The sequence below is a fragment of the Balaenoptera acutorostrata genome, chromosome 13 (genome assembly GCF_949987535.1).
Source record: "Balaenoptera acutorostrata chromosome 13, mBalAcu1.1, whole genome shotgun sequence".
In the NCBI taxonomy this organism is placed as follows: Eukaryota; Metazoa; Chordata; class Mammalia; order Artiodactyla; family Balaenopteridae; genus Balaenoptera; species Balaenoptera acutorostrata.
The window spans coordinates 43792923-43814995 of NC_080076.1; the positions used below are offsets into that span (position 1 = coordinate 43792923).

The following is a 22073-nucleotide window of genomic DNA, read 5'->3' on the forward strand; positions in this document are numbered from 1 at the left end:
AAATATGGTAACTAAGATTTTGAATGTAGGTGTTTTTCACTTTTATCATTATTTTGAATTAGTGATTGTAAAGAACATTTTGCCAGTGATTTGCTGAAGTTGTCATTGTTTTCATATTGTTTTTATACGAGTTGTTGTATGCCAGCTTTTACTACCAAAGACCTAACAATTTACAGACCAGAGCAAAGTGGGATAGGATTGACTACACACGTCTTTTGGGAACCGTTGATTAGTTGTGGCAGGGTCTCTGCTGGAATGACAATGAAATACTCATTTTAAGGTTATAGATACTGAAAGGCAGGCTAAGCCAAATTAAAGACTAGCTCTTAAAATACTGGTCTGCAAATGTCTACAGAGCTGAAATGTGTAAATTAGAGATTCACTGGAGTCTGCTAGCCGAAAGTGAAAACGAAAGTGCTTACAGCTCACTAATTAATGCCACATGTCCAATTTGATGGCAGAAAAAAGGAGCCACCCAGGCCTATCAGAGAAAGCAGTGGCCTGGGGGGTCAAGAGAACTGAGTCCCCTTCTGTTCTACTGAGTCACCAACAGTAAACAAGCCTGTCCTTTGTCATCAATGTAACCATTTAAAATAGGGGTCATAGTTACCACCCTGTTTTCTTCCCAGAATTGTGGTGGCAATAAAATAAGGAAAATAAATAGATCAAATTCCACAAAAACCATGATATACCTATAATTTATTGCTAAACTGCTAATGTTCAGATATCTATAATGTTTATATATTTTACTAAATTTTAATGAGTTTCTATCAGGTCAAGCTCTTCAAGGAGCCGTTAGTGGACCACTGTTGGTCTGCAAACTGTTACTGGTCCACGGCGAGTAATGGATTTGGAACAGAGCAATTATATGTCTGTGGAATTTAATCACAAATAAATGGGTTTGTATTTTGTATGTTTCTAGTTTTTTAATTTTACAAATTATTTGTCCATGAGACACTGGAAATAAAAGGATCCAATTCTTTATCACAGAGAAGCACAGTACTCGGGCACAGGAGCTGTGGTAGATAACAACAGAGAGTGAAAATGACCTAGGCCCTGCTCTCTCAGAGCTTGGGGTCCTGGGGGAGACCCACATGTTAATCAGATAACTCTAAGTGATTGTTATTCGTACTGAAATAAGTGTTCCTTCTCAACCACTCTCCTCCTCTCTTCTCCCCTCCTCTTTATCTCCCCGCCCTCCCCTCTCCTGTCTTCCCCTCCCTGCCCCTTCTACACCCATTCATCTCTCCTCTCCTCCCTCCCCTCCCCCACCATGACTTGCTCTCCCTACTGTCCCCCTTCATCTTTCATTTGTTTTTCACCTTCTCTAATTCTTATATCTGAGAAACTTTATTCAGTAGAATCAATTAGTATCTTATTATCAGTCATAGTCAGCAAAACCAGAACTATTTCAATATCCTGATTTTTGAAGAGTATTATATTCTCTTTCTGATCACCAAGGAGCATGTGCCTACCTTCCTTTCTTTCTTCCTCCTTTCCTTCCTTCCTTTCATCCATCTACTGGGCGATTTATTTAGAACTTGTTGAGCCACTGCTATGCGGCAAGCATTGTGCCTTGCATCCCACTATAGTCTTACTTCCTATTCCCTCTTCCCACCCCTAAAAGGAAAAATAGGCAAAAGTAATAAGAGAATTGAAATTCAGGATTCTGTAGATATTTAACCTGGGCATGCACTGTCTTAATAACAGTTGTAAATAATAGCTGAAGTGATATGCATGTTGAGTAAATGTAAAATGTTGTCCTGGTTTAATTCATTGATTTATTTTACGTTGTTACGTCACTATATTTACTATTACAGACTGGTTATTATACCTTGATGCCTGTAAGAAAAAGGTATATTTTTTGAAAAAAATGTTTAAGTAGAGTAAAATAGAAAATCCATGTCTTGTTTTCTTTGGTCCAAAAAATAAAGCTCAATTCATATCTACAAAGCACTCAAGCATTTTGTCAGAAAAATGGAGAGATAGAGGAGAGTATCCTTTAAACAGAAAGTGTTTCTCTGCCTTCAGAGACAATCATGCCTAGCAATAGTTTCTTTTTTTAAAAAAATATTTATTTATTTGTTTTGGCTATGAAGGGTCTTAGTTGCAGCATGCGGGATCTTTAGTTGTGGCATGTGGGCTTCTTAGTTGTGGCATGCATGCGGGATCTAGTTCCCCGACTAGGGATTGAACCCAGGCCCCCTACATTGGGAGCACGGAGTCTTACCCACTGGACTACCAGGGAAGTCCCAGCATGGTTTCTTTTCATGGCTGGGGTTTGCAGCATCTCCAGAAGAATTAGGTGACATGAGATCATCTCCTGGAGAGGTATGGGGTGGAGAGGAAAAGACAAGGGCCGTGGAGTCAGCTGCCCTGAGTGTGAATCAGGCCTTGGCACCTATGGGACCTTGAGGAAGTCATTTAATCAAGATCCCAGAATATGCCCCTGTGACACTAGATTACCTGGGCCTGCTTTGAGGAATAGATACAACAGAGTAAGTACCCAGCACATAATTTTTAATTATTTTTCATGGTACATAGTAGGCACTAATTAAACAGTAAATATATTTGCATCAGTTACTTCAAATAATGAGGGCAGAAGGGAGATGCCAGTGTTTTTAAGAATGATGTGTCACAATAAGGGAGACAGTGATTTAAGGAATCCAAGAACAGAAAGTATGGAACAGTCAGGCTGTGAATTAACTTTGATCTTACTGCGTTATATACAGTTATCATATAATCTGTTGCCCAAACAGGAACACATTTGAGAGTCAAATGGGGCACAATTAGTAATTATGATGACACCATGTGAGGCCAACCTGCCACATAGTCCCTCTATTATGTACCTTTTCTCTGTGTCCCTCTGTCCTCACACTCTGGCTTCCTCTGCCGAATTCGGCTTGAACATGGACCCTGGTAACCTCTTCAGCCCAGTGTTTCCTTGTGACTTTGCTTCAGCTGTGACTGCTAACCCAGTTAGGAGTTTGGGCTTCTGAGATTTTATTATGCACATGGATAGACTGGGAGTCTTGTTAAAATGCAGATTCTGATCCAGTAGGTTTGGGGTAAGACCTGACATTCAGTGTTTCTAACAGGTTCACGGATGATTTTGATGCTACTCATCACTAGCCCACACACTGAGGAGAGAGGAGTTAGCTCAAATTCTGAGATGGAACCTTTTTGACCTAAATCACCTTTCTGGTTTGACCACATTGGTTGTGGTTTTGACCTTTTATGGTTTGTCGGTTCTTTGGTCAGGTGCCTGCCTTGGCACTATTGACCTTGGAGGTCATGTGGCTACCAAGACAGTAGGCTGTTGGCAGGTTTATTTGTTCCAGAAGGGAGTATGGAGAGGATGTCCATACACTAAAATGATGTATTCAGTGTAATTAATTGTCCTGTTTAGTTTCTTTGAATAGAGAGCCACTGAGAAAGGATCATGAAAATGTGCCATCAGCAATGAACACCGCACTAAACTGGCCATTCAAAGCTCAGTAAATGTTTCTTCTCTGGCTTAAATCAAGAAACTAGGGCTTTCAAACCAGAATCCACTGCACTTTAGCTAAAGGACAATTTTATAGATGGACATGGTTATGTAATTTTGGTATAGTAGCATGGGGGTGGGGGGGGAGAGGAGTATATTTTGAGCAGCTCTTGGCTAATTAGAAATAATCACTCTGTAAACAGCTCTTGTTTGGGTATAATTCAGAGAGTTTAAGTGGATACAATCAGTACAGAGACTTAAAGATATTATTTTTTAATGGTCAACCAAGACAGATGTTTTATTTTCGATTTGAGGAGAGTTCAGTGATTTATCATGATAGAAACAGTATTAATCAAAATGAACATATATAACTTCTCTAAAAAGAATATTTATTACCTGAGAATCCTTTTAACACTTAGTCATTTTTATTTTTCTCAAACTCACTCCGACATTACTTTTTGACAGTCCTTTTACTGTAATAAATAAAACATCAGCAAAACCCCAAATGTTTTCTCTTCTTCCATTGACTTTTAAAAAATATCATATTTCTACTTGGCGACTTGTTATATATACTACTTTATGCAAAGGAATGTTAAAGCAAGGGCCATAAACATCTGGGGAAAATGACTTACATGTGTGAAAAATTGATGTATGATATAATATAAAATTTTTGAACTAGGAAAAGCAAGAATTGAGAAAATAGAATCAATGTGGTTTGGAATCAATGTAATTCTTGAGGCATTTGCTGAATATCCACTCCACAGAAGTCATAATGCTAGCTTCAGGGCACACAGCAAAGAAAAAAGCTTAGCCTTTCATTGTTTGTGATTTAGCAGATTTGGGCATCAGAGCAAGAGGAAGAGGCTATGTTCTTAGAGGGTATTTCTCCAACTTCAGTACCCCCTACACGAACACTAATGACGATCACTTGATCACTTTATTTCACCAGGTTCCTGACACCTCCCAGGGTATTTCTTCCTAATCCCATGATTCCTGGCCTCAGTGCCCTTCACCAAGTACCTCTTCTCCTGCCTACTGGCTGTCTCCCTGTTGTAGAGCTTGTTCCAAGTTGCCTTTATCTTGTCTTCCTCCTCCTCCCCATCCTTCTCCTCTTCCTCCTTAGTTTGCTTTCTTTATATTCTACTCTCCCCATACTCAAGCCATCTCTAAAGCCTACCTTCCTTGAGATCTAATAGAGCATAGTGGTTTCCAAGGGCTGGTTGTGATGTCTGCCATTCAGTGCCAGCTTTGTCATTCATTAACTATGCTACCTTTAGAGAATCACAGGATCTTTTCAAGACTCAACTATTTTCACTTTGGTAAAATGTGGCAAACAATGCCTATGAATTTTACTTCACTGGGTCCCTATAAATTATAAATTAGGTCAGTTATGAAAATTACCTTTTTTTTCTTTTTTTCTGATCTGGACAACATCTTCCAAAATAAAGCAGTTGACCTCAGCAGAGAAAAAGAACAGACCCTGGCTAGTTGTTGGTTCCCTGGGAGGTTGGACTGGAATGCTGGTTCCAGCTTTTGGTTTGAGAGATGAACCTGTTAGGCTCCACGCCAGACAGAGAGCAGGACCTCTGTGACCCTCCAACCATTTTTTTAAACCAGTTGACCTTGATTCAAACATTGTTACATGGTCGTTGGTAGGGATGGGCCTGGGAGAGCCTTTCTCTAGAGGAGGACTTAGGGCAGGATGGCTGCCCTGATTTTGCCCAGGCTGCTCAATTAGAGTCAGCTCCTCAGCCACCCACAACTTGGAAGAGTTTGCTTGGTTTCAAAGTCAATGCTTTGAGGGCTTTCATGGTTTCCTTGAACCATGATCCTCCTTTTTCCCAAAATCGGTGCTAAGACTAACCTTTGGTTATTTAATTCAGGATTAATACAATTAAAGCTTTAAACTGACTCAAGTATACTGAGGGTACTCAGTACTTAGAGTGTAAAGTAGAAATGTAAAATGTGGAAACAACTCTTCTGTCTTTACTGTTTGTTAAGTTCCTGTAGTTAATACAACCAAAGCAAGTACTATGTCTGTTGTTGAAAATGTCTCACCATTTTATCACTGGGTGGTGACAAATGTCTGAAGGCTTTATGGACTGATGATGAACACTCTAGGATCCTGCTGTTATTAAAGTTGAACATTTTATTATTTATAAATATCCCTGACTTATAGTTTACTCTCTACATTGCAAGCACAGCGTTTGCTATTTTTGCAGAGAAGTTTATTTTAGAGTTGGGCGAGTAGGTCTTTCTCCCCTTCTCCCCATTTCTTTTGTATTTACTCACAGTACTATTCAACCTTGCACCTAGTGGCATATGCACATGTTGTACACTTACTGAATACTCATTCATAGCAATGAAGCCATTCACGGTCATCCAGGTTTCATACTCTTTCCGATGAGTGTGACCATTGGCCCTCATCTGTCCTTTGCCCAGACTCTGGTGATCTGGGGTGATGGGTGTGATGGTGGGAATATAAGTGGTATCAGAGCTTTACCCTGTTGAGGTGGTTGCAGGGCCCCTGGCTTCATGGTGCTTTGCATAGATCTTAACTGTGGTCTGAGTGCAACTCCTTTATTTTTTTAAATTGAGATATAATTGACATACAACCTTATATTAGTTTTAGGTGTACAGCATAATGATTTGATAGATGTATAGGTTGTGAAATGCTAACCACAGTAAGTCTAGTTAATATCTGTTACCGCACATAGTTACAAATTTCAGTTTTCTTGTGATGACGAGATGAAAATCACTTTTTAAATAGAAAAGTAACAAACATGTTATTGTTCTCCTTCAACAAGAGGACTTTAATTTTCTGTATCCTTTAAATACTGATGTTAATGTTGGTTTTCTTTGATCTCATATAATTGTAAATTCTTTGATTTTTTTCTACTTACTCAAAATTTTAGCAAGTTTTCTAAAATAATATCGTTTGACATCATTCAGCCCTGAATGTCAAATGGAATTGTCTTTGGTTATAAATATCATGTCATTGGTCAGCCAGTACTCTGCTAATCATGGTGATATTGAAAGTTCATCTGCATTTATAAAAATATCATGGCTGTTCAGTTTATGCTAATTACAAGAAGCACAGGCAGAATGCCTTTGTTAAGTGAGGGGAAGGTGGTAGCAGGCTATTCACTGTGATTCCTGATTTTATAAAGTACTGCAAAACCGGTAACCTTAGAGGACACCTTTCAATTTTGTAGTGTCTCTAAGAGCCTCCTAAATCGAAAGTTAAGTCTTTTCTTTCCCCACGTAGCACTGCTTTTTCAGGCACTTCTCCTCACAATACCTAGACTTGTGTTTCCTGCTGAGGTGTAGCAGTACAATTTAGATAGAAATTTGGTCTGAAATTAGGAAATCAGTTTCTAATCCTATGTTTGTCACCATCGAGGTGACTTGAGCAAATAAGTTCTTGATCTTTATCAAGATCTTTAAAATAGAAAAACTGATAATCTTATTTTATGCCCAGATCTGTTTTGAATATTGTAAAGGAAATGACTACCAAAAGGATTTGTGTAATTAAGATGTTTAATGATTCAAAACAATTGGCATTACTCAGATGAATCTTTTTGTTTAAATCAGAATAATTTATTGTTTATTAGAAAGATACCAATACTTTGACAAGCATCTAAATAATAATGCTTTATAATTGCCACCAAAACTCTTAGTGACCTTGAATCCTTCAAGATGGCCAATAAGTTCATTAATACCGCTGTTATGGACGATGATGGATTTCAACCCCAGAGGTAGAAATAGCAAAGAAATCTTGGGGAAAACTTCTTGGATATCAGATAATGAATTGGCATTATGAAGGAAAAAAAGTCAGAAAATATTGACTATAAGAACATCACAGGTGCTAGAAAACAGAAGTCTTGAGGCCAAAGTAAAACGAATTATATCAGTTGTGATACAATCTGGAAAATGTTGTTCATTCCATGTCATTCATTAGAAAAATTTAATACAAGGCACTCTTTGCAATGTGTGAAGCAATGCAGGAATTAATAACAGAAGGAAGCCTCTGCTAGAGCTAGAGGTGGAAAAGCTGGGGAGGAGTTGGCGTTACTAGAGGCCAAGAGCCAGAGCTACTTGCTGGGAAACAGACACACAGAAGATGCTCCCTGGCAGGAAGACACTTCCTGGCAGGACTGAGACATGGAGACGATGCCCCCTGAGTTGGAGACAGAGAGATCTCCTGAATCAGACAGGGTGTATGTGTGGGATGGGGGGTGGGGATACCCCGACATTTTCTCTTTCTCCCCTCCTGTCTCTGCCAGTATCTCCCATTGTTTAAACCAAGTCATAAGACAATAGTCAAGGAAACCTGGGAAATGGTTTGCAAAGAAAGGGAGAAGAATGGATCTGAGAGCAAACCAGCAAATGGCCGATGCGTAAGAGGAAGGAGTGTGTGGAGAACCTTTCAGAATTCTTAGTGTAGGATTTTCTTATTAAGTCCAAGAAGTGCTTGGTGGCTCAAGTTTCTTGAAGTTTCAGGATGTTGGCATGAGAGTTTCAGCTTCCTTGTTGAGTGGTCCTGGTTCACCCGCTGCAGGAGGGAGAGGGACTTTTCTGAGAGTAGGAGGGTTAGGAGAAAACATCACAGATAATGTACTCTAATCATTCACCTCTAAGTTACTCTGAAAACCTGGGAATGAATTAGGTCTAGATGACTGCAGGATTTCTTTTCTTCATCTGCTTGCTAATGGCTGAAAATACCATGAGAAAAGCCTTTCATTCCACAATTAGAGATAAAAGGTTTAAATTACAAGTGCCTAGCTGAAGTAGCATTTTCCTGTGGGGGAACTTCAGTCAAGGGATAATCAATCAGTCAATCTGTCAATCTGTTTCTCAGTAAAGTGACTTACAGAGAGCCAATGTGCATACAGATAGCTTGTGGATTTGCCATGAAGATGGGAAAAAGAACATGAGGGACACTGAGAACAAATTTGGAAGATTTTGACAATTTTTCCTAGAATGATACTCTTTACCTACTATGCAAGCAAAAACTGACAATGATTTCAGCACATGTGAACCCATAGTTGGTACACAGTTCTGCTCTATGGGTAAAGATTCTTGACTTTGTAAACATACACTTGACCTTGGTAAAGACCTTCTTGCCTAGGAGTTTGTTAATCAAGGTAATCAAAGTGATCCTTTTTCCCAAAAATAACATCTTTAGTTCTTCAGTACGTATTGAAATAAGCTCTTTGGGCAAAATCATATCCTTTTAGGAGTCTTTTAAAAAGTGGGCCCAGACTGGCTCTTGTTTATTAGTTTTGATCAAGGGAGAGACTATTTGGCTGGACTCTTTTTCTGACAATTTCCTAGAGATTTGTTAAATGGCATTAAAATATACTTAGATTCTGTCTTACTGAGCTCAGATTTGAGAGCTGTCAGTCATATTCAGTTCTCTTAGTATCAACACTTACCTCCCACAATTGCATATTCAACCAGTTAGTTGTGGGAGATGATCTACATTAATTTCTCACATGTGGCCCCAAAACTCTTGTAAAAGAATTGCTTCTAGATACTAGAATTGCTTCCTGCCCCTGACCAAGATAAATGAAACCAAGACTTCAGATTTTTATTGGGCTAGAAGTTTTTAGTGCCCAAGGGAATCTGTATTGTTAACAATCTACCCAGGAAATTCTGAAGCAATTAAAGTTTGAGAAACACTGATACACACCAATCATTGAAATATACTTGAATAATTTTGAGTGGTATTACCTATCTTAATACACCATAGACATTCCTTGATGTTTGTCACTGTATTCATTTTATATTGCTGTGTAATAAATTACCACAAGCTTAGCAGCTCTATAGGTCAAGAGTTGAGGCAAGTTCAACTAGGTTCTAAGCTCCGGGTATCACAAAGGGTAAAATCAAGGTGTCAACCTGTCTAACCTCTTATCAGGAGACTGGTAAAGAATCCACTTCAGAGCTTATTCAAGTTGTAGGCAGAGGTTACTTCCTTGTGGTTGTAGGACTGAGGTCCCTGTTTCCTCATCAGCTGTCAGCCCTGCCCCTTAACACTGCTTGCATTCTCTTATGTGACCTCCTCCATCTTCAAGCCATCAGTGGCACAGTGAGAAACCTTTTGTGCTTTGGATCTCTCTAACTTCCTTTTCTGCCACTAACTGGAGAGAGCTCTGTGCTTTTAACTGTTCATGTAATTGATCAAGCCCAGTCAGGTAATCTCCCTATTAAACATCCTCTGTACCATATGACATACCATAATCACAGGAGTAATATCTCATCATATTTATAGGTTCTAGGAATTAGGGTGTGGAATCTTGTGGGGAGGTGCACTTTTAGATTCTTCCTACCAGTGTCTAATGCAGTAACACAATATTTATTAATAAATAGATAGTTCACGAACATATAAAGAGAAGTAAAAAGACTCACAGTTTATTTAAACAGACACTAGATAGATACGGGATTGTGATCTCCTGTGATTGTCCAATTCAACAAATAGTTATTGTATAATTACCATGCGCTAATCACAGATTGATAAAGGAATAAGAACTAGAACTTGCCCTCCAATAGCTTACATTTCATAATTAAACACCTCTAGAGAGAAACTTATTTGATCTTTTGATAATTTTGTCAGAGTGACTTCTCATATACTTCACAAAAAACTGATCTGTATAACTTCTAATCTTTAATCTTCTGACAGGTAATAAAAACACATTAAAATGTTCAAATATTGGATTAAATTATATCTCTCCCTACAACCCCTGAAAGTGTTCTCTTTTCAAATTTAGCATCCTCTAGTTCTATGACTGTATTTTATTACATGACCTCAAGTCCTTTTAACATGTACTTTGTATTTTTAACTGAACCCAGTCAAGTCACTTAACATTTCTGTTCCTCAGATTTTTCAGAAGTAAAACAAATATTATGCATTAGTTAAGCTTTCTTTCTTCAAGTTAAAAATTGTCTTTGGCTAAATTAAGCAAAAACAGTACAAAAAGTGGGAATCTATGGAAGGGGCACTGGAATTTCTCACAAAATTTCATAAAGGAGTTGGTTGCCTAATAATCTGGAAAGACAAGAACTAAAGGCAGCTCTAATTTTTTTTAAAGGATGGGAACTCCATCGACCATAATTGTTATACTTTCTTTCTAAAGATTAACATAAAAAGACCTAGTTCCAATGACTCCCTTTTTCTCTGTCTCAAAGCTCCAAATTTTTCCAGGGTGGCAAGTGATCATGCTTCCTGGAGGCTGCACTTGTGTATTAGGAGGAGATTGTATGAACTAAGTTTCTGTCCCTATGGGTGCCTAATACATATCATCATTTTGCTGCTAACGCACAGACACACAAACGCACACACACACACACACACACACACACACATCACACCATCACACATCACGCAACTTTCTTGTACATCCAAAGATAATTCTACTGAAAACTTACCACCTATTTCACTTAAACCACAAACAACCTCATTTTCCCCAAATATAACTAAATCTAAGTCCTGTCCAGCTATTGCACAGAGAAAGAGAGGTGATGTTAAGCCCCACTTTCTGAGGCCGGATCACCAAATAATATTCTTACCTCTTTTAGTTCTGTAATAATTGAAATTATACAGTTAATGGACTAATTAGTATATTTAAGTACTGCTACTACCCCCTGTATACAACAGTGGAAATAAAACTTAAGAAAATGAGGCATCTGTTTTTAATCCTCAGACACTTGACAGCTGACAGCACACAAAGAAATTTAGATAAATATTGCATTAGTTGCAATATTTCTGTGCCTTATTCCAAAGCCATAGCTAGTAGTTATGATGAACCAGCTCCACTACTCCTTCCATATTTTCTTTTCTTTCACTAGCAATTAAATGGCTCAGGGTATTTGCCAGGTGGGGCGTCATGTCAGGAAATGAGATTTGTCTCTGCCTGCAAGGATTGCTTTGACAATATTTTTCTTTCTGCAGAGCAGAGTGAGAAGTGCTTCAGGTGTTCTCGTGGACCCTCATTCCAACCCATTTTGGTTTTCGGACATCTTTTATTCCCCAGGTACTCAGGATCAATGATGGCAGGCAATACATAGCTCTTCTGTTTGTCTCTTCCCATAGTGGCCTGCGTGGTGTGAAATGGTCAGTTGTCTAGCTCATTTCTTGGAAGTATCCTTCCCACAGGCCAACAGAACCTACAGCTGTAGAGAAGAATTGTGAGAAGTGTCACTTCCATCTCTGGAAAGCCTTGTTTTCCAGACTGATATTGTGGCTAAGAGAGGTAACCCCAAGTATCAGTAGCTGGTTTAGAACATGACCACATCCTGAAAGGCAACCCCTCAGGCTCAGGTAATATCTCTCAGGGCATCACAGATATTTTTTAAAATGTTTTTCTTTTTTATTGTCTTCTTTCTTTTCTTTTTAAAAATTTATTTACTTACTTATTTTGGCCACGATGCACAGCATGCAGGGTCTTAGTTCCCTGACAAGGGATTGAACCCATGCCCCCTGCAGTGGAAGTACGGAGTCTTAACCACTGTACCACCAGGGAAGTCCCCTACCACAGCTATCTTTTAAAGTTTTTAATAGTTCATTCCATTATTTTTTAAGGTCTGTAATTTGTTAGGGATGGAGTAGGTAAAAAGATCAATGACTCCAAGGGAAATCTTCCAGTTGCTTCATTTCTTTTACTGCAATGTGATTTCATTGATTAAATTTAATGTGTGGGGGGAAAAAAGGTAGCATATAAAACATTCTGAGGTTCATATATAGTTGTGTTAGAGAAAGAATGGGCAAGAGATACAGGGCCAAGTCAAAAGTAAGTGTCCATCTACTGAGGACAAGTAACTATCCCCTCTAATTAAAGGCATCAAATACAAGTGCTCTGCCACAGAGAAGTTGGCAAGCTTCTCAGATTTTTGTATTTTATCAAGATCTTAAGATTGGGTACTTTGTTGGCAAACTGGGTACTCAGATCAACATGGTGACGGAAGCCCCCAGTGCCTGCCCATGTGTATCCTCTACCCCCGCTTTAATTGCCACGCAATTCATGATCCCACTGAGCAAACCTGGGGTTTTGTTGGAAATTAACATGGATATGAACATTTTAAGCCCTTAGCCTATTGTGAAAGATCTATCAAATATCATCCTTCCTCCAACTTCTCTTTAAAAATACTCCAAACTGTTCTTTTTCATGTCTCTATACCATTTGGCTGCTGCCAAAGAAATGGTGTAAAATATAACTGTAGATTATCTTTGTTCTGAGGAGAATATACAACTAGACTTACTGCTCAAAGTCTTGCCCATTTAGTGGATTTTCTTCTATATTTGGGTCTCTCCATGAAAGGACTGTACCTTTGCAGTGTTTCACAGAGTTATGGAAACCAGGCTGACATTTTTCGTTCTCGGTTTTTATGAAGAACTTCTTTTAAGACAGTTAGGCAGAGATGAAAGAAACAACTGTTGTGTGACAGTTTTTAGCAACCTGCTCAACACCGCTGGGGCTGAACAGACTCATTTCTATATGCTGCACTTCCACTTGATGAGGAAGGACTACTGAGCATGCCTAAATACAATGTTTAGTGGACCAAGTGTCCTCAGTTCATGATGTCCAACTGGAAAAGAGTTAGGAGCTCTTATCAAAAGGCAAAGTCACTCAAGGAAGAATACATCACCTTACACTAAAACCTTGGTTGTCCTGACAGAAATTCTCCTGTTAGGGATTACCCCCGGCTCCATACACCATCTTGGTCTGCTACAGATACCTGCTTCATTTTGTCTTCATGAAGGTTAAGTGGAAAATCCCCTTTCACTGTAATCTACACCAGATGAAACCTACTAGGTGATGTGCCTTCTTCTTATTGGTAAAGAAGTCAAGTTTTAACAACATATCCTTCACTTTGGAGTGGGTGTATAGTATATAGTTATACTCCGGAACCTAGATTCCCCCTCATCGAGAATGCAGGCCCTTATATTTTAGAATTATCATCCATCCCTTATCATCATGTCTTACCAAGGCAGACATGATTTTACCATTTTTGTTCCCCAGAAATTTTAGTATGGTTTCATCATATTGTAGAACTGTGGTGGTTTCTAGTAGGATTTGGTTTGGCAGTTAAAGTCCCCTGTGAACTAGATTGTGGTACAGAACCGGAGAATTAATATGATCCTGGGACATGGCAGTGAGTGAAAGCAAATGGCTTGTTGTGACCTGGTGGACCGGAACTCAGAAGGATGCATTAGGCAGAATAATGGCTGATTTGTTCAAGTTAGTGAAGGAATCGGATCCAAAAGGGTTAACAGACAAACTAGAAGTATGGCTGCTTATGTCTTATCACTGTGAGCCAAGGGCACTTCCCAGAGAGGGGAGCGTCTGTGAGGTGGAAAGACCCAACAGTGCTTGCTGTAAGGATAAATTTGAAGATAGCCAAAGTCCTATCCAGCTCCATGACACTTGCTTCAAATAGTAAGCTTGTTATAGTTGGTCTTCTTTTCCTTTGTTTTTTTTCATTGCTTTTCAGCTTTTCAGGATAAAGTATTTCCTGACTTATTACTGGCAAGGCAAAAAAACCCTCTTGAGTTGTTGTTTGTCTAAATGCCAAATTAGGGGAAACTCCTTTTGGATTGCATTAATTTTAGCTTTAATTAGAATATTTCTTTTCAGAATCACTTAGCCCAAATCTGTTACCTTTTTTTTCATTTAACTTAGTTTTCAGTTTGAGATAATTCATGGTAAATCCCTGAGTCACTCCTTTTATAAATTTTCAAATCACTTTCTAATAGAATGGCTTTATTATAATACTGCATGACATTGTTTCTTGTTTCTATTGCCCATTTAATGTGTTTTCTTGAACATTTCTCTCCAGTGGTTAGCTGTCAGTTTTCATGGAAAACATAGAACTTCTATAGTATAATTGTCTTAGATTTACTTTAAATTTAATGAGATTTTATCATCATATATACTGCTTGTTGCATGAGACAGAACATAAAAGACCCACGGTATCAATTGTTTTGGTTTTAAGTTATAGCAGTAAATAACTTCTTGAGTAAGTTGATAATACTACATGAATGTCTTATTCAGCTGCATTAGTGCATTATGCTATCTATGACATAATTTGTCTTATTATCAAATTAATTTATATAAATGACATCAACTTTGTATAAAGCACTCTATATATACACACATGTATATATGTATACATATATATCCATACCTATATAATTTTCACTTACCTCTAACTGAAAGTTAACATTTTAATGTATTATAAATATAGTCAGTAAAACACAGTATTCACAATAACTGTGACTTCATCAGCAAAATAAATCAGAGATATTTTCAAATCACATTGTAATTCTCAAAAATGTTAATGCCTATGATTTTCTATAAAATGTCTAGTTCTTTGAAACCCTAAACAAGCTAATGGGTAAGCATGAAAATATTAGTTTATAACTTATTTAGACAATTAAGAAACCATTTGTAAGTTATTACATTATTGGCCATTTCAAAAAATAGGTCCTCTTAGAACTGGGAGAATGCTTTGTTATCAGTCAGTTGACAGTGGCTCTGAGGTGGGAACAGAGATAGACTTTCAATAAACTAGAGTCACATAGTCAGTAGGCTTCTCCAAGTACCTACCCTGGGAGAACCGTTAATGATTTTTTGTGATCCAGAGAAAGGAATATACAGTAAAAGATCCACAACTTTACTGAAATATACAGTTTCCTGTCTTAGTATGTAGAATTGTAGAATATACTCAATTCCCTGTCCTCTTCCAGCTCTTTCCTGCCTGTGGTTCTTTTTCTTTTATACTCTCTGAAGTAGAAAAACCTCCACCATCACCATCATATATCTACATATATCTCACCTCTTTTAAATTGTACCTCTTGTAACCTGCCTTCTCTGATATCTTCCTCATCCCCAGTGATGTATAGGCAACTTTTCTTTCTCCAAAGAACCTACTTTATTCATTGTGCCTTATATGAAACTCATGTAGGATAGATACTATTTTCTGCCTTGCATTGTAATTCTTTTGTTATAGGCTAAGAACAAATTCCATGTGGAGACTCTATGAACTCACAATCTCAAGAAGTGTCTAGCACACGATAGGTATTTGGTTAAAATTTGTAAAGAAAGTAATATAAAGAATATACATTATTTCCTCATTGGTAGCTCAGAATTAGTCTTACTTAATTATTGTGCTGAGCTTAAGTTATATGCTTTGCAACACGTAGCTTATCTCAGTGCCATCACTATCCTGCTCCTTTAATTAGAGCCCATTCTTCCAAAGGCAAGGGCCGAATTAAGAGCTCCCAAACAAGGATAACACCCTTCCATAGAATTAATTTACTAGAAAACTGAATCTCCTTGTTACTTTCTTACTCTCAATATTGGTTTGATCATTTTAAAATCAATGTCCTTTAACCTTTTAGCAGTAGTCATGCATGCATATGTAACACACGTATGACTTTATCTGCATCAGTAAACTTCTCCTTAGTCTGAATGTTTTGACTTCAAAATGTAGTCAAAGGACTAGAGATGGGAGACTATGTTGCATTTTAGGGCAAGCAATAAATAGTGTTTTGGACCTTATAAGCATCTGACCTGCATTTTAGGATTAAATTTCCAAGTATTAATCTTAAAACTAAGATGATATATATATTTTTCCTATTCATTTTGCCCAAGGCACTTGGCCTAAAGGCTATAATGAAGAGCTACTGAAAGTGAGTACAAAAGTAGGTCAGGTGCTTTGGGAGATTTCAAATATATATCACATATATTTATACACAGAAAGAGAGATATACATATACATGTATACATATAGAGAGAAAATAGATATATGTATGTATATATATAGAGAGAGAGAAAGATAGACATACATATTATGTATATTAATAGATATACTTAAATATACATACACACATACACCACACACTGTTATAGGTTAATTCTTTTTATATAGGGAGAATTAAAAATTGACTCCAGTGCTGATGAAACTACTTCACACAAAATGCTGGTGGGGATGTTAGAAATAATTTAAACAAATGGTATTTCTAGGGTCTGTACTAATTGGTGGAGGGAATGGAGAGTAGGGAAAGAGAAAGAAGTAAACAAATAGGTTGCCACTCATGGTTAGTGTTATAGACAAGAGCCAAGTTCACTTGGACAGCCCCCTTGGTAACACTAGATTCATCCCATCAAAACTAACCTCATAAATAAATAAATAAAATAAATAAATAAATGAATAAAGTAAATAAATAAAGTATTAAAAAAAAAAAAAAGCAAAACTAAAAAAAAAAAAACTAACCTCAGCACAAACGCAACCCAAATAAATATCCAACTGCCCTCCTGATGTCACTAGATTCCACACTACCTGTCATCACATTCCACATTCTCCTCTGTTGCTAGGTACCCTGGGCACCTTGATTTCCAAAGCCCCAGGTGCTGTTTTTCCTTGGGACTCAAATACATAGTTTTTCATTCAAATGCTATGGTATCCAGGCTGAAACTTGAGAGACACGCCATCGTTCAGGGCCTGTGAACCTAAAGGTCATATCTACAGATCTAAACACTACACTCTCTGTGTAGCAGCCCGGTACCCACACGCCAGCAGCCACTTAGGATGGAGCAAACTCTGTTGGGTAAGGAAGCAGATTTCCCATGTAAAGCAGTAAACTGATGTGAATTGGTATGATAAATAGGAGTCTTAGATCTGTGGTCTATAATTCTGAAAAAGTATCTTTAAGGAAGAGAGAATAAAAGCCATTAACGTGGTTTTATGAAACTAGGAAATAAAAACTCGTTACGGTATCCTCAATGTCTGCTCACCTCTTTATATTAAATTTTTCTAATACAGACATCAAAAACTTTGTTCTAAATTTTGATTTATGAAACAGTGGCACGTGAGATTATCGGTTCTTTTACCATTTACAAGATAAAGTATGTGGATATGTATTTGATACAAATGAGTGAATAATTAATTTGGTCTTCATGAAACATACTGATTTACTCAGGAATGAAATATGTAAAGCTGTTGAATTTAGTTACCTTGGTAACATCTGGAGTGAACCACTCTGTCTAAAAATATTTTCTCCTTTATTGTTTATTCTTTATACAAAAATTATAAATACATGACTTTTATTAAAGACTCTCCTGATAAATGATAATGTTTCTCTTACCTGAAAAATGAATAAATAGTATACTATTTATTAATATGTATGATGATATCAGATTAAAGAAACAGATATAGCTTGTTTAATTTTTATCTATAATTGACATTGGATTTGTTTCATGCTAATGTAGATTTAGTTTTTAAATGTATCTTTAGCGTTATATTTTTTTAACATATTGATAAAAATTTCTTACATGAAACTTTTATTATTTTTTAAAGGATTCTAGTACACAAATGTTAAATCACAGTTTTCTTCATGAATTAAATGATTGGACTTGAATGTGTCCATTATACTCTTCTTTGGATTTTCTTGGAAAGAAATAATCAGAAATGACCTTTCATACTTTAGCATAACCATATGACTTAGCATAAAAGAACGTCCATAAAATTCCAAATTACTCATATGTTAGTCCCCTAATTTTGTTTTTCAAACCTTGATATTTCCTTGTTAAAAGAATGTTATCAGTTTCTCAAATTAATAGCCGTGGAAACTGCTACATCATATTTCTTATGGCCAGTTTCCTAAATTCTCTTATCTTCTCTCCAAATGAGGTCTTTTCTTGAACGGGTACATAAACAGAGTAATTTAAAAGTAGAATCTTGCGCTGTGAACATGTTTTAATTTTCTCACAAAATAGGTTCAGAAAATTGTTTAAAAATACTATTTTGCTGAAAATTACACTGAATGCCCTTTGTTTTCGTTTTTTACTAGAGCAAGGAACCTGGGCTTTGTTCTGGACCCTTGTCTATCTATTACCAATCTTTTTTTTTTCTTTTTAAAGTATTTATTTATTTATTTATTTATGGCTGTGTTGGGTCTTCGTTTCTGTGCGAGGGCTTTCTCTAGTTGTGGCAAGCGGGGGCCACTCTTCATCGCGGTGCACGGGCCTCTCACTATCGCGGCCTCTCTTGTTGCGGAGCACAGGCTCCAGACGCGCAGGCTCAGTAATTGTGGCTCACGGGCCCAGTTGCTCCGCGGCATGTGGGATCTTCCCAGACCAGGGCTCGAACACGTGTCCCCTGCACTGGCAGGCAGACTCTCAACCACTGTGCCACCTGGGAAGCCCGATCTATTACCAATCTTAACTGTTTTTTTTTTTTTTTTCATTTTTATTGGAGTATAGTTGATTTACAAGGTTGTGTTAGTTTCAGGTGTACAGCAAAGTGTTTCAGTTATACATATACATATATTCATTTTTTTCAGATTCTTTTCCCATTTAGGTTGTTACAGAATATTGAGTAGAGTTCCCTGTGCTATACAGTAGGTCCTGTTGGTTACCTATTTTATATATAGTAGCGTGTGTATGTTAATCCCAGTCTCCTGACTTATCCCTCCCCCCTACGTTTCCCCTTTGGTAACCATAAGTTTGTTTTTGATATCTTTTCTATTCTTAAGATTTTTTTTTAGTCATCCACTCTTATTCTGCACTGCTGCTGTTTTAGTTTGAGCTTTCAGCAGTGCTGACTTAGATGGCTTCTACATCTCCTAACTGGTCTCTCCAACTTCCATTTTGTCACCTTCATACTATTCTCATCCAAGACAGAGTAATCTCTTTAAAGCATATTTTTTTCACATCACTTCCCACAGTACATTAAAATTACTTCTGTTGACTCTCAAGGTAAAATCTAAACTCTTTGATACACAAAACACTTATCTTCCTCCCTTTTTAGGTTTTCCTTTCTTCTGTCTCTCTTTTGCACTCAGCTCTCTACTCTTATTCCTCATGTGCCCTGCATATTCTTGCCTCTGTGACTTTGCACCTGCCTATGTCTAGGTGGGGAATGCTCTTTCCCAACTCTTCACCTGGTTAAAGCTTTGGAATTCAGCCACCTTCTTTAGAAACCTTCTCTGATGCCTTTATCCCTTGTTCTGGATTCCTTGTTCCTTTTTCACTCTGTAGTTTAGTTGCATGTTTATTTTTCTGTCTCTTTAAATTATCTGTGAACTCATTGACTCATTGAAGCTGCAGGGGTCTCTACTGGCCAAATATTTAACCCCCTTTTGGCCAAAAATAGGCACTCAGTAAATGTTTGTTGAATAAATGAATGAAGAAGTGAGCTGTACTACTCCTTCAGAATGTAAACATTATTTCCGTGAATTTAATTGATTAGAAGACATCAAATATTTCATTGCACCTTACAAAAGGAAAGCATATTTGAGAATAGCAGAAATCAAACAAAAAAGTCACAAAAAATCACTGAATATTATTACTCTTGCTCACTGATATTTACATGGTTTCATCAATAGCCCTGCCCTAAAGGAAACAGTTTAATACTTTTGTCCATCATAATCCTTTAAAATTAACAGTAAGTTCTTACCATAAATGTAAAGAGGAAATTAAGAGAAACAGAATTTTATTTTTAGGTAAATTTCATTTCTCACTCTGAGTACATTGTTATTGATATATTTTCTTCTAAACAAGCTTATTATGTATTTTAAAGCCAGAAAAGTTTTCCCAATTCTGCTTCTTCTCCTTTTTCCCTTTTTTCTACAGTTTTTCCATTTTTGTTATAGAAAAATTATATATACATTTAATGATATATTATAAATGATACATTTTATAATACATTATAAATTATACATAGAGTAGATAATAGAGAATATTAGAAAATCCAGTGCCACACTGTTAAGAGGACATCAGTATTAACATTTTCGACTACAACTTTTCAGTCTTTTTGTTCTTGTGTTTATGTGTTTTCTTTTTATGAAATCGGGATCATATTGACCACACCTTTCTGTAGCTAGTTTTTTCCATTCAGTGCCTCATGACTCACATTTTCTTGTGTATTTAAAATGGAATATTGATTAATTCCATAATCTAAACGTTCCAACATATGTTAAGCCAAATTTTTATTTTTGATAATTTATATCATTTCTAAATCTTGTATTATAAACAACACTGATTTAACTGTCTTTTTACCTGCACAGAGATGCATGCAATGATTAAACTCCTTAGGCTTAATAGTCTTCATAATGACTGGAGCAAAGTTTCTGAGCACTTTTAATGTTTCAGATGCATATTAAACACCCATAGCTTGTACCAATATATACCCCACTAGCAAGGTGGAAGATGCTTTCATTGGAGAATTTTCACCAAATCTGGTTGTTCTCCCTGGAAAAACAAAAACTACTTGCAAAATAATTGGCAAATATCTTGTTCCCTCTCTTTTTTAAAAAAATTTACTTTTCTTTGAGATTGCATTTGAGATTGAACTGTTTTCTTTGTTTCATCTTATTATTTTATCTTCTAATTATTTTACTTCACTTCTTGTGCCTAAATTTGCCTACTAGATTAAAAATAACAACGGCTACTTCACAAGTTTATTGCTAAGGATAAACTACACATTATATGTAAAATTAGGTAGCACAATGCCAAGCACACAATTGGAGCTCAATAAATGCTAGTTGAGTCCATTCTCTAGAGAATGGACTTGAGGATACGGGAAGGGAGAAGGGTAAGTTGGGACAAAGTAAGAGAGTGGCATTGACATATATACACTACCAAATGTAAGATAGATAGCTAGTGGGAAGCAGCCGCATAGCACAGGGAGATCAGCTCGATGCTTTGTGACCACCTAGAGGGGTGGAATAGGGAGGGTGGGAGGGAGACGCAAGAGGGAGGGGATATGGGGATATATGTATATGTATAGCTGATTCACTTTGTTATACAGCAGAAACTAACACACCATTGTAAAAAAATTATACTCCAATAAAGACATTTAAAAAAAAAAACAAAAAAAACCCCCACAGTATCATTTACATTAGCATGCCAAAATGAAATACTTACGTATAAATTTAACAGAATATGTATGAGATATATATGAGGAAAACTACAAAACTCTGATGAACAAAGTCAAAGAAGAACTAAGTAAATAGAGACATCTTTCATGTTCATGACTAGGAAGATTCAATATTGTCAAGTTGTAAGTTCTCAATCCCAATCAACATCATAGCAAATTTTTATGGGTATTGTTTATGAATATTGTTATACCTCTTGATAAATTTATCCTGTTATCATTATAAATTTTCCTTTTATCTCTTGTACCCAAAAAAAAAAAATGCTAGTTGAAGTAGAAACTGATTAGCATGTCAATAAAATCAAAATATAAATTTTTCTTTCCAACAGATGATTCTGCTGCAGAGAGCTTTAATGGCAATGAGACTCTGGGGCACAGTTCAATTGCTTCAGGGGGAACACACAGCAGGGAGATGGGCGACTCTAACGGTGATGGCAAAACTGGGCTGGAGCAGGATGAGCAGCCACTGAACCTGAGTGACAGTCCCCTCTCAGCACAGCTGACTTCAGAATACAGAATAGATGACCACAGCAGTAATGGAAAAAACAAATATAAGAATCTGCTAATTTCTGACCTCAAGATGGAACAAGAAACGAGAGAAAATGGAAGCAAGGTAAGGTCATGTTACGATTTTCAAAGAACTTTT

General features: G+C 36.9%; 1 protein-coding gene across 7 annotated transcripts in view; it reads left to right on the forward strand.

Moving 5' to 3' along the window:
- Window positions 1-22073, forward strand: part of NOL4 (nucleolar protein 4) — a 406271-nt gene that overhangs the window by 200641 nt on the left and 183557 nt on the right. For all 7 annotated transcript variants that reach the window (XM_057525972.1, XM_057525967.1, XM_057525968.1 and 4 more), the window contains one exon: window positions 21757-22040. In XM_057525972.1, coding sequence (XP_057381955.1) covers window positions 21757-22040 — 284 coding nt within the window. The remainder of the gene's footprint in view (window positions 1-21756; window positions 22041-22073) is intronic.